The sequence below is a fragment of the Brachypodium distachyon genome, chromosome 5 (assembly GCF_000005505.3).
Source record: "Brachypodium distachyon strain Bd21 chromosome 5, Brachypodium_distachyon_v3.0, whole genome shotgun sequence".
In the NCBI taxonomy this organism is placed as follows: domain Eukaryota; kingdom Viridiplantae; phylum Streptophyta; class Magnoliopsida; order Poales; family Poaceae; genus Brachypodium; species Brachypodium distachyon.
Genome location: NC_016135.3, coordinates 25052182 through 25065023, shown reverse-complemented (window position 1 = coordinate 25065023; position 12842 = coordinate 25052182). Strand labels below are relative to the sequence as shown.

Genomic DNA, 12842 nt, shown 5'->3' with positions numbered 1-12842 from the left:
CCCGCAGCAGTGAAGGGCAGGCATCGACTACGCCCACGCGGCTAGCTCCTGATCAAAGTCATCCCAACCAAAATGAAATAATATAAAATTAACTCGAGTCAAAACCTGTATCTGTATGTGTATGCGGATCGTACTAGTACCAGTAAACTGTAATTTCTGTATATAGGAGTGCAGTACTTTCTGACTCGTAAACTTGCATGCATGCATGCAGTACTAGAGTTCTACTCCATGCATGCATGCAATCGCATGGTAATTAAGCTACTCCAGCAAGCAAATGAGACGGAACATAGGCATATAATCTATGGAAATACTCTGCATATATACGATAAAATTGGCCCTGCCTAAGTCTAAGCGCGCGCCCATAATACCCATAGTGCATGTCGTAAAAAAAATTGTACGAAAATCATCGTGCATGCATCATACAAGAACACTCCTCTAGTTAACACTTTTATTGACCATGAACTATTCTACTGTAGAGATAAGTATCTGCTAGCTTGTCCAGCCAATATATATTTAGTATTAGTGAGATATAAGTAAAAGTAAAATTAGTATATATACTCCATGAGGGGAAAATGGCAGTATTGTACTATTTCCTTTCTTGCCACCGAAAAACTCCAAAATACCAGCCGTATACCAGCAGTATTTCGGAGGAATAAAAAACTTGCAAAATGCTCTCTCTCTATCTCTTTCTCTTCCCTAGCCATTGCAGTACGCCTTGTCAATAAATGCGATTGCACCGTCTCAACACTCTCCGGCATTAACTCCTCCCCCTTCTTCCTCCTCCGCCCTTCCCCTTCCATGGCCGCCGCCCAGCTCCTCTTCCCAAAGTTCTCTCCTTCTCTCCGCCGCCTCTAGATCTCTACCCTTCAGAAAAAACCTCCCGAAACTTCGCCGTTTCTATCAGAAGCACAACACACAGGGAGGCCAGGATCGATCGACATATAATTACATAAGGTTCTCATCTTAGATCTCTCGATCCCTGCCGGCCTGCAAAGTTCCTCTCTCTGGGCTTGCTTGTTCATAGATCTGCTGCTACTCGTGTGCTGTTGTTGCTTGGCAAGCAAGATATATACATCTCTTTCTCTCCATATATAGGACTAGCAGTACTTGTTTGTTTTGGCTGAGAGAAAGAGAGAAGATGCATGTATGTATGTGAAGAAATGGAAGGTCTGGCAGGAAGAAGGCGAGAGCTTGCTAGGGTTTCAGAGATAGTTTGCTAAAAAGAGAGAGTATCATGATGATCCCGGTGAGGCACATGCCGTCGTCGATGATCGGCCGGAGCAGCGCCGCCTACGGATCGTCCTCATCGGCACTCTCACTCGGTCAGGTAAACAATCAACACAATCCTTTCTCCAAATTAATCTCTTCTAGCTCAAGGGAATTAAAGCATGCCTATGTACTACTCCTGATCCGCGTGCCAATTAAGATGGAACAGAGGAAGTAGTAATTATTATTTCCCTTTAATTTCCTCTTTTTGCAAAGATCGCACCTTTCAGGAGTCGCTGTTTGTTTGCCTTCTGTGTGTGTTGGAATTAAATTGAAAATTTCTTGTCTCCATTTGCATTTACGCTGATGACTGATCCCTTTATGCTTTGCTAGCTGCTTCTTTAATTTTTTCCTTCTTTTGGTTTGCATCTACGATCCTCTCTGATTTGCATCTTTAATCACTTCTTGTTTCGATTTGCATATTTCTCCCCCTTGTGTAGAAGAGGGCAAAGTGTGCATGGATCGATCGATCCTTCTCAAAATTTAGCAGTACTAGTAGTACCTTTTTTTTTCTTGGGAAGTGAGAAGTTTCAGGGTGAGAGAGAGAGGATGATGGGCTTATCCCAGTACTTTATCCCAGTAAGTGTCTGCTGTTCACACATAGATTAGGTCATCAGAGACTCAGAGTACACATGAGTCCGTCGAAGTCCCCTTTCTTTAAGACCCAGACTCCTATATAAACGGAGGAGATCGATAAAGAAGACCAGGGGGAAGACTGAGAGAGTTCGAATTCATCACTCCTTCAGTACTTCTTGATCTTGCACACATCTCCAGAGATGGAGATCTAGCAGAGAATAGTACTACTGCTGCCACAGGTTTCCTGTTGCTTCCTTCCCTGTGTTCTTCCTGGTTTTTGTGTATTTTGTGCCCCAATTTTTTCTCCTTTTGCATCTACAAACACACATTATTTTCCCCCTCTTCCCCAAAGCAACAAAAGTTAGCAGGCTTTAATTTGCATCCAATTTCACCCCTTTTCCGTGGCTACACTAATCAATCAATTAATACCTTGTCATCAATTAATCTCCTCCTGATCCAGTTCCGCCGATCTACTATAAATAAGCTCTCTCATCCCCTTGCCAAATTTGCAGCCAAACTTGTTGGACAGCAATCACCAGCAGCTCCACCACCATCAGGCGCTCCTGAATCACCAGATCCCGGCGCCGGCGATGGCGGAGAGCAGCGACAATAGCGGCAGGAGGAGCATGGTCCGGCGGCGGTCCGAGCCGCTGGGCGAGGACTTCGAGAGCAGGTCCGGCAGCGAGAACGTGGACGGCGACGGCGTGGAGGACGAGCTGCAGCAGCAGGCTGACCCCAACAAGCGCCCCCGCAAGCAGAACCGCTACCACCGCCATACCCAGCACCAGATCCAGGAGATGGAAGCGTAAGTATATGCTAATTCTCGTATAGTTCATTCATTCCAGTAATTCCACCATGATCTCCCTAGATAATCATTTCTTACTTTCCTGTTCTTGAAATGCCATGAATGTTACTAGCAATTTCCTTTAATGCCAGGGATTATCTCTAGATTATAATTTTCTTTAATCTCGCAATACAATATATGTACCCTCTCTCCCTAGCTTAATCGATCATGCCCATAAATATGTATCTAATCAACTGGAGTCCTAGTACTAGTACTAGGAAGGAGTATTTCCTTTAAATGCTTTCTTGTTCTTGGAATGGCATAAATGTTTACCAATTTCCTTAATTTGATTCCTCTGCATTGTTGTTAAGATCGAAGTTACCAGAACAACAAAATAGTGGACCGGTTACTACTATTGGTAGTACTGGCATTCTTTCACGGATACACATGCTTACGTCGTGCGTACAAGTCAAATTGAGTTGTTGCTCTCTCGCTCGTACTACGCAAAGGAAGTCCAGTGGACAAATTTGCGTACGTACGTTTTAAGTTGACCGAAACTCCGAACCGTTTTTTCTGTTCTCTTCCGCTGCTTCCCCACGCACAAAAAGGAAACGGAAGACACGGCATTCAAGAAACCAGCTCAGCTAGGGACGACGAGAGCCTAGCTAGGACTTCATCCCACTGCTTTCCCACACTCACTTTATTTGTTTATTTTTATCATTTGTATTTTCTTGATGCATGTTTTTCTGGACGCATTTTGGTATCATTTTTTTTGTTTTACCATTTTCCTTTCCTGCATTTTTTTTGACGAGATTAATTAATTATTTAGTTGCACTTTATTTTCTTTTTTCTGATGCAATAAAATGTAAGTGATTAGGATCGATATCGGTGTGTATGTTAATGTTGTGTGCAGTTTCTACAAGGAGTGTCAGCACCCGGACGACAAGCAGCGCAAGGAGCTGAGCCGGGAGCTCGGGCTGGAGCCGCTGCAGGTCAAGTTTTGGTTCCAGAACAAGAGGACCCAGACGAAGGTACTCCTACTAATTACTAATCCTTAATCTTACTTTGTTGATACCAGTAGTACATCTTTCTGATGCATGGTTCCATTGGAACTGTGAAAATGAAAGCAAAGGAAGTGGTCTATAGTGTCCTACGTTTGGGCTGAGACGAGAAATTTGGTGCCCAGCAGTGAGCGAGCGTCGTCGCAACCACTTCATTTAAGCCTCTGACCTAGCTCCTAGCTAGCTCCCTGCACGCATTCATGGCGGCGTTACTATATCTGGACAAAGCTCGCCCACACACATACACACACGCGCTCTGCCAGCCATCCAGCCAGCCCGCCCCATGTCCATGTCCAGCCGGGCACTCTGCCAAATGCTGCTGCGCTGCCACTGGCCCGTCTGGCTGTGCTGGCCGTGGCCATAGTCAAACCCCACCCTGTACTACTCCCAGACTCCAGCTAAGCACGGACGATGCCTACGTGTCCTGTTGTATCCCGCTGACCAGTTAATCCTATTACAATGGCTGGCGCTAATTACTGATCATTGGCTAATTCGTTTTGGACTGAACTAATGGTGAATGTGTGTATGTACAATGCAGAACCAGCAAGAGCGGCACGAGAACTCGCAGCTGCGCGGGGAGAACGACAAGCTGCGTGCTGAGAACATGCGTTACAAGGAGGCCCTGAGCAGCGCCTCCTGCCCCAGCTGCGGCGGCCCCGCCGCCCTCGGCGAGATGTCCTTCGACGAGCACCACCTCCGCCTCGAGAACGCCCGCCTCCGCGACGAGGTATACAACCTTGCTTTCAATCTTGCTTCCCTGATCACCCCTTGATGAACATCATATGCGCAGATCGACAGGATCTCGGCGATCGCGGCCAAGTACGTGGGCAAGCCGGCGGTGCCGTTCCCGGTGCTCTCCAACCCTCTGGCCGCCGTGGGGGCTTACGGGCACCACCACCTGGGCGCCGACATGTTTGGAGAGCTGCAGCAGCCGATGAGGCCCACCGGCGGCGCCGGCGACCAGAACAAGGGAGTGGTGGTGGAGCTGGCCGTGGCGGCCATGGAGGAGCTGCTGCGGATGACACGGCTGAACGAGCCGCTGTGGGCCGGGCCCGGCGTCGCGGGGCCCATGGAGACGCTCAACGAGGAGGAGTACGCCAGGATGTTCGGCGGCCCACGCGGTGGTGGGCTCGGGCCCAAGCAGTACGGGCAGCTCGTCTCTGAGGCGTCCCGGGAATCAGCTGTTGTTATCCTGACCCCTGCTAACCTCGTCGAGATCCTCATGGACGTCGTAAGCCATCCATCATGCCATCTGAATATTGATCTTCTGAACTTTTGATTCTTAATGTGGCTGTTCTGAATTTTTTTTATGGGTTGCGTTTGGCAGAATCAGTATGCGGCGGTGTTCTCGAGCATCGTGTCGAGGGCGGCCACGCTGGAGGTGCTGTCCACAGGCGTTGCTGGCTGCTACGATGGTGCACTGCAAGTGGTGAGTGACAAGCTCCAATTTTACAGCAGATTTTGAGTCATGCTGAATTGATCATGGATGGCTGAATTGCATGATGGGGCCGGCGCGGCTGCTGAATTTGTATTGTGCAGATGTCGGTGGAGTTCCAGGTGCCATCGCCGCTGGTGCCAACGAGGGAGAGCTACTTCGTGAGGTACTGCAAGCAGAACTCTGACGGGACATGGGCCGTCGTCGACGTCTCCCTCGACACCCTTCAAGGGATCAAGTGCCGGCGCAGGCCGTCCGGGTGCCTCATCCAGGAGGCGCCCAATGGCTATTCAAAGGTAGAGCACGCAACTTCCAATCACCATGTTATGGCAGGAGGAATGATGAAATGATGAGATTTGTTCTGATCTCTCAGGTGACATGGGTGGAGCATGTGGAGGTGGACGACAGGTCGGTGCACAACATCTACAAGCTGCTGGTGAACTCCGGCCTGGCCTTCGGCGCGCGCAGGTGGGTCGGCGCGCTCGGCCGCCAGTGCGAGCGCCTTGCCAGCGTCATGGCCAGCAACATCCCCAACAGCGACATCGGAGGTATTATATATTTGCATACTGCAGCACCTACTTTGCTATGCATGCAACATTTGTTTGCTATACGATGCAATAGATGAAAAAAAATGAGATGCTTATACTAGGCACTTATGGCCATGTGTTGTTGTTTTTGTTGGTGGATGATGCAGTGATCACCAGCTCAGAGGGGAAGAAGAGCATGCTTAAGCTGGCGGAGAGGATGGTTGCGAGCTTCTGCGGTGGCGTTACGGCCTCCGTGGCACACCAGTGGACCAGGCTGTCTGGGAGCGGCGCCGAGGACGTCAGGGTCATGACGAGGCAGAGTGTCGACGACCCCGGGAGGCCACCTGGCATCGTCCTCAACGCTGCCACCTCCTTCTGGCTCCCCGTACCCCCTAAGCGTGTCTTTGACTTCCTCCGCGACGAGACCTCTCGCAGCCAGGTACTACACATACCATCTTCATAATGAAATGATCATGAACAGATTGAACATTTGATGAACATCCTTGATGAAATTCCTTTTTTTGCAGTGGGACATCCTCTCCAATGGCGGCGTCGTTCAAGAAATGGCTCACATCGCCAATGGCCGCGATCATGGCAACTGCGTGTCTCTCCTTCGCGTCAATGTAAGCACAAGTAGAAGCAATTATCGATCTACCATCCCTGGATTCCTCTGTTGTGCATGTGATATCATACATGATGCATTGTTCTGTGCATGCAGAGCACCAACTCCAACCAAAGCAACATGCTGATCCTGCAAGAGAGCTGCACGGACGCGTCGGGCTCCTATGTCATCTATGCCCCCGTTGACATCGTGGCCATGAACGTCGTCCTCAACGGCGGCGACCCGGACTATGTTGCGCTCCTGCCGTCCGGCTTCGCCATCCTGCCAGACGGGCCAGCCGGCAACATCCATACCGGGGGAGGGCCCTCCGTCAGTGATGGTGGTGTCGGCTCCGGTGGGTCTCTCCTGACAGTGGCGTTCCAGATCCTCGTCGACTCCGTCCCCACCGCCAAGCTGTCGCTCGGGTCGGTGGCGACAGTGAACAGCCTCATCGCCTGCACCGTGGAGCGCATCAAGGCTGCTGTCTCCGGCGAAAGCTCGCCGCAGTAGCCTTTGTTTCCAATGTTTGTATCAGAGGTAAGTCCATATCCATTTGGACATCATAACTTGAATTAAAAGCTGTTCACATGAGGAATTCGCTAGCATTCTCTGAATTCTGATGAGTTTGCATATCTGTCAGGAGCAGCAAAATTTTGGAGCTTTCATCAGTGGGAAGTCAAGAACGCACCTCAGACTCTCCTTGCCATGTGGTGCTCATGGATTTGGGCGATTGTTCCCCGCGAATTCGACCGGGGTACTCCGACAAGTGGTGATTAGGTTCTTCATTGCAAAAATTTGCGAAAAGATGTGTCACCACTACGCAAGGGCGGTTGGTTCGGGTATTGACTTCCTCTTCGTGTTGGCCTCTCGGATGCTGCTACTTCTGGGTTTTAGGGTTCTTCATGTAGTACAAAAACCGTGATTTTTCAGTCTGTAATTTGTGCTGTCGTTGTTGCTGCTGCTTCTGTTGTTCAGACTTTCCAGTGACTTGAGCTGCAGAATAGAGATTTGGATCTGTCTTCCTGTTGCTTTGGGTTTAATTTTGTAGCGCCTCTGGTTATCGATCATCATTTGAATCCCAAATTTAATGTTGTGATGTGCTTGCTCTCTGGAATTCTTTCCAAAGCTCCGATGAAGGCACATGTCAGTTAATGTTTGACTGTGAACCATTTCCTTTTAAACTTGTGCTCACTTTGCAGCACTTCTTTCGGTGGTGACCGGCAGAAACCGGGACTCAATCACAACAAGACCATCAGAAGATGTCATCACTACAGCATCAGTATTAGAAGATCTGAATGTATAACACTGCTTCACATTCAGAAGATGTACGGTTGTGACAAACCGTTCCACGTATACACAATCGAGTGCTTCTGAAACAGTACAGGACCGGCGAGATTGGAAAAGGAAAGAACCGGATAAGAAAAAGCATCATCTGCACTGGATCTTCAGCACGCTATGATCACCAATGATCTCTGTGCACATGGTGTCTGCGAGAGAATCATTGCTACTCATGGAGGGATTTTCATTCTGCGGGGAGTAGGTCGGCGTATGAGAAGTCATGACAAGGTGGACCTGAAACACATGCCGAGTGCAGGTGTAAGTGACTTGTGTCCCTTCCAAAAAAAAGTGACTTGTGTGTTCTCAATAAGATTACCACCCCAAAGGAATATACAACAGAAATATAACATGATGATTAAGTTACACGATTAGTTTGCTGAAAACTGAATCTGTTTTTTAAAACTTGATTGTTGAGTTTTGTCCTTAGATGCAGCAACGTACATGCCACCACATTAGAAGGATGCAGACATATTTCTGCTGCTTGTAAATAAGACAGATGTTTATTCTTTAGCTGCCCTTTCTTTTTACCTTTTTGTGCGGCTAAAAGGTAAAATGGAATGTGAGCTACCATCTTCGTCCCTCCTTCCCTCCAGTTCACAATGCCAGGACCATTTCCTTGGGCAGTGGATGGTCCCAGTACAGATAAACAAATGGCAGGTTCATTCATGAGCCCTAAGTAGTCACAGGCACGTTGCCAGACTCTCCTGTCTGAGGTCCTGGACCGAGCAACCTGCAGGAAAGCAAGTGACATATTTCAGTGATGGATAATATGCCGACATAACAAACCCTTGATGTGTTTGTTATGCCAGAAACTACCTTGGCCAAAGATACGCGTGCCCTTGGAAGCAACTCATTATGACATGTTGCTAGCTTCGCAATGGCAGTCACCACAAAGCAGAGAAGCCTAGCTTGGGATGACTTCCTAGAAGTTGCACCCATAGAATCAAATCCTGGTTCCTGACTTAATCCCAAACGACTTGGAAACAAGAGATGAAAGAAGTCAATCAGGATTAATACCATGGAAGTTTAAAAAAGAAAAGCTTGTACAACGAAGACCAACCTAGTTGCCAGATTTTCATATAATAGCAACTCCAAATTTTCAAATAGTTCACGAGCTACATCTTTGTGGTTTATGCCTCCTGCTCCATGCTCACCAATGGCCCAACACAAATGCAAAGCTAATTCTGTCTGAATAGCAGCATAGGCCATGTCCCATTAAAAAAAAAAGGTACGATTTCGTGGAGAAGAGAATTAGCTATTTTACTTACTACAGATAATTCGGCACAAGAACAACAAAAGCAGGCAATGATGCAGCAACTCCAGTAGGCATTGTAGAAGCAAAATTAGATAAAATACTTGACAGATATACTTGCCTTTGCAGGGTTAGCATGGGCCTCCCCAAGTCTATCAGTAATAGGCTTCTGCAGAATGGTTTGAAATTGTTATGCAAAACTGTTCTAGAATACCATATGACATAAACCTTACGTAGTAAGAGTCACTCAGTTGGTACCTTTAGTAGTGCAATAATGTCAGGGGAGCGCTGGAATGCAGCCAATAAGAAATCCGAAAGCCTTTTCCTGACCTACAAGGATGTTAGAACAAGGAACTTGTTCAAGTTAAATCCAAATATATCATGTGAACTGGTACAAGTGATACGAGCAAACTAAATAATCCAGACATGCCATATGAGCATATATCAATCTTTATGGATCAGAGGAACAAGTGATACTAAGAAAGTTAACACTTAACAAACTCAATTTTCTTATTTTGTTGGGTCATTTTTACATGCCACTTTTCCATGTCAATTACAGTTAGATATTCAAAGCATCTGAAACTTTCCAAATAGCTTTATAAATTGAAGTTTTAAGAGACTAGTAGGCCAGCAATAGTTCCATTAGAATTTATCCTTCAATTATGTCTCCAGATGTTGATTTTTGCTCATTAAAGCTGATTTGATGCCTACTCTGTTAAACTGACCAACATGAGATATACGAAAGGTAAGAGATCCTTGTTTGTGACAGAACCTGGTCTGGCTTAAATCTAGCTATATTTACTAAGCATCAGTATCACATAGAGGGAGAAGTGACTGCGAAAAATAAAAAATGTCTGCCTACCTCGAAAGAGAAATCCTTGTCAGGGAACATTGCAGCATATCTTGACATAACTACTGGAATCAGAGCACACAAGAGTGCTGAACCAACAAATATAGATTGTCAAATCAAGTGCCATGTTGGTCATTAGCATGTGCAGCAACCAACAAATACATGCAACATACAATTGTTGACGTCCCGCAAAGCTGTGGCGAAATACACAGTAAGAAAGCGAGGGGCCATTTTCAATGACTGTTTTAATCTGTCCGATTGCGGGCTGTTAAGTGCCGCTTGTAAGGTTGAAGATATTGTAGGAGATGTCCAATGTTTTGCCTACGGAAAACAACAACAAAATTGGTAAAATTATAACAAAGTTAGGGATGGATAGAGAGATATAAAACATCAAGGTATTGCGAAAAAGGAACTACTTACAGCAATGCCATCATTCTCATCTTTTAGAAGGTCAAGGAACAACGGGTCAGCAAGGTCTAGAGGACCACTATCATCAGAACCTGAATTGCCACTTTGATCTTCTATTGCAGACCCAGTATATGCCTCGTCCATTAGTGCGAGGAGCATCTACAGCATAGAAAAAGGATAACAGTTAGACTAAAAACTAGATATCATAATCATAGCTTTTAGGGGTCAAATCATTGTGAAAGCAACCTCAGGAGCAGCACTCTTCTGTATAGTAGCTATACTACTACCGATGAGAGTTCCAGAACTTCTTTCCACCTTTTCCAATGCTACCACTAACACTGAGAGATGTTCCAGAGGTTAAAGGGCGGCATTGAAACAGACTTGCATACGAAAAAGATTAATAGTACATGATAAGCAATATTCATCATGCTACATAGTGGCACATAATCTGAATCCTAGATCATTACTCCAAGAGATGTGCATCATATGTAGTTCAACAATGTCATTTTAACATTTTAACTTAAGATGTGAACTAATCACTAAATAAAACCCAAGAAAGTCCTGGAAGTACGAGATCAGCAGACATACTTGGCAGATCCATAAGGGACAGGAAGAGAGGAAGAAAGGATCCTGCTGACATCATTAATGGAAGCAATTCTGAAAACTTCTTATCCAACCTGGAACGATAGCAAACCAAATTAGATTGACAAATGGTCAACAATGCTATCTAAAATATTTCTGTCGTCAGTAGCAACTAGCTAGCCATTCGAAGGAAAGAAGCTGAATGGCCTACTTATTATATATCAACAGCAAACTATCAGAAATTATGTGAGAGGATTGTTAGAGATTAACAGGGCATACCTCTCACCATTTGATGCAATTAACTTCAGCAGCAATGGGAAGTACTGCACAGAAACAACATTACACACGAAAAATCAATGCCTGACATGAATGATTAGTATATTTGAAAATTAGATAAAGAAAAATAAATCATGCTAGAAAATCATGAAAGGAAATGGATTGAGATCTTTCAGAGCAGTATGTTTTGGAACAGCACGAGCATAGATCTGCATTTGAGATTTTCAAGAAAACATCCAATTGACAATATAATGCATATAGCGAACTGTTCATTCATGTGTACTACACCTGTGGAACCAAGGTGGGAAAACAGCTCAGGATCTTTGTCTTGTTTGCTATCAGGAATTCAAGCGTACGTTCTGCAACAATTGGATCTGCAAACTCCCTATCACCAAGAAGAAAAGTTGAGCAATTTTGAGGGCCTGCGGAAGCAATTCAACCACGGCATGCCCAGTGCAGCAAGAAAAAATGAAGAGAAAAATATTACCTACTCAAGCAAGAGCGGAAGAAGGTTCTCAAGCTACCATCGGTATCGTGCAAGACCGCCTCCCCAAAGTCCAGGAAGAACTGCAGAATTGTCTGGGTAGAGAAACAGTATAGTACAAATTATTAGACAACTTTCACTTCTATGACAACTAAACTCTATGCATAATTAAGGGACCTATACAATTAATCTAACATGGGGAGTGTTTTCACCATCAACTGGGCAGATACAATGATCTTTTAGGGGTCAACTGTGGAGTAATTTCATTTTTCACAGGCTCAACACTTTGATCAAGATCTCTTCTAAGTTCTAAAACCTCAAAGTCTGAGTCTGCACAGTATCGAGGCATAGAGATTAAATTGCAATTTAGAAGTACCGAATCTCTCCAAGGAAATGTAACAATATGTAAGAACATCCTACCAAACCAAGATTGCAAAAGAAAATTAGAACCACATCAGTGAATCGAGGCACGGCTTACAAGCAGCAGCACGCCTCTGGAGGCCGTGGACAGCGTAGGCGCGGTGGCACAGCGCTGGAACAGCTTGCTGATGACCGGGAACGCCCGCGCCACCATCTCGTCGTTGTCCCCCTTGGCCTCCTTGCACATCTCGCACACCCTCCTCACCTTCAACGCCAAGGCAACACAGGTCAGTCAGGGACCAAAACAACTTTGATTTCGTAATGAAATAGGGAGCTTGCTCCTCATTCTAAAAAAAAGGACCAAAACAATCCGATTCTAACCGACGTGGCCGGCTCAGGGGAAGAATGGGGGAATTGGAGGAAGATGCGCTTACGGACTGGAGGAGGTTGGGGTCGGAGGCGGGATCGGCGGCCGCGGCGGAGTCCCGTGATGCGGCGGAGAGCGAGCGGAGGTGGAAGTCGTAGCTGCCGTCGCCGGCGGCGAGCTTCGGCGAGGCCATGGCCGTCGCCGTCGTGTTTGCCTCTGGCAGTCTGGCTAGTGGCTACTGGGTTAGAGATGGAGAAGCTTTGGGCTTTGACCCCAATAAGAGTCCAAATTGTCTAGCCGTGCAAATCTGGGCTATGCAAGGCCCATATCCAAAAACCAACTCTATTCAAATCTGAGTATAAAGCTAAAAATAGTGTTTTCTTTTTATCGGGAGATACCGTTACGTGTTGGTACGGAGTACAAAGCTAAAACATAAGCTAAAAATACTTAAACTTAAACGGATGCTCTAAATTTATTGAGTGATATCAGATCAAATCATCGAAAACTTATGACTTTGCTGCTGCTGGGGCCATCTTCAGAGAAATCAAAACCATCAGCATTCAGTGCGGGTGAGTTCATCCACTTTCCAGGTCTTCCAATATTGTAGCCCATAAGTTGGCTATAAATTTGCTGTTGGTATTGGCAATAACCAGCCTTTTTGTCTGTTAATTTCAT

The 12842-nt window shown here is 46.0% G+C and overlaps 2 protein-coding genes across 3 annotated transcripts; one reads left to right on the top strand and one right to left on the bottom strand.

Annotated features, from left to right (window-relative positions):
* Nucleotides 1-711: 711 nt before the first annotated feature.
* On the top strand, nucleotides 712-7359 carry LOC100829867 (homeobox-leucine zipper protein ROC2). The gene is made up of 12 exons (XM_003580550.4): nucleotides 712-1327; nucleotides 2355-2647; nucleotides 3540-3657; nucleotides 4226-4414; nucleotides 4478-4918; nucleotides 5015-5116; nucleotides 5227-5418; nucleotides 5496-5670; nucleotides 5817-6088; nucleotides 6177-6272; nucleotides 6368-6787; nucleotides 6891-7359. Exons 1-11 carry the CDS (start codon nucleotides 1235-1237, stop codon nucleotides 6758-6760), a joined length of 2364 nt encoding a protein of 787 aa, XP_003580598.1. The 5' UTR covers nucleotides 712-1234; the 3' UTR covers nucleotides 6761-6787; nucleotides 6891-7359.
* A 142-nt stretch (nucleotides 7360-7501) lies between these two features.
* LOC100829556 lies at nucleotides 7502-12447 on the bottom strand. 2 transcript variants are annotated; one of them, XM_003580549.4, is made up of 16 exons: nucleotides 12235-12447; nucleotides 11919-12065; nucleotides 11444-11535; nucleotides 11245-11341; nucleotides 10960-11003; nucleotides 10687-10775; nucleotides 10345-10436; nucleotides 10111-10257; nucleotides 9864-10011; nucleotides 9703-9779; nucleotides 9099-9170; nucleotides 8962-9009; nucleotides 8649-8776; nucleotides 8405-8564; nucleotides 8117-8318; nucleotides 7502-7822 (listed from the first exon to the last, which is right to left on the bottom strand). In XM_003580549.4, exons 1-16 carry the CDS (start codon nucleotides 12358-12360, stop codon nucleotides 7773-7775), a joined length of 1719 nt encoding a protein of 572 aa, XP_003580597.1. In that variant the 5' UTR covers nucleotides 12361-12447; the 3' UTR covers nucleotides 7502-7772. The 2 variants fall into 2 exon arrangements, with proteins under 2 accessions (XP_003580597.1, XP_014751418.1); XM_014895932.2 differs by lacking the exon at nucleotides 12235-12447 and adding an exon at nucleotides 11653-11770 and having other exon boundaries at nucleotides 11919-12061.
* Nucleotides 12448-12842: the final 395 nt, after the last annotated feature.

Coding starts and splice junctions, on each gene's coding strand:
- LOC100829556 (XM_003580549.4), bottom strand. CDS start 12,360: ATGGCCTCGCCGAAGCTCGCCGCCGGCGACGGCAGCTACGACTTCCAC. Junction 12,066..12,234: donor ACCCCAACCTCCTCCAGTCC/GTAAGCGCATCT, acceptor TTGGCGTTGAAG/GTGAGGAGGGTGTGCGAGAT. Junction 10,437..10,686: donor GTCCCTTATGGATCTGCCAA/GTATGTCTGCTG, acceptor AACATCTCTCAG/TGTTAGTGGTAGCATTGGAA.
- LOC100829867 (XM_003580550.4), top strand. CDS start 1,235: ATGATGATCCCGGTGAGGCACATGCCGTCGTCGATGATCGGCCGGAGC. Junction 4,919..5,014: donor TCGAGATCCTCATGGACGTC/GTAAGCCATCCA, acceptor TGCGTTTGGCAG/AATCAGTATGCGGCGGTGTT. Junction 6,273..6,367: donor TGTCTCTCCTTCGCGTCAAT/GTAAGCACAAGT, acceptor CTGTGCATGCAG/AGCACCAACTCCAACCAAAG.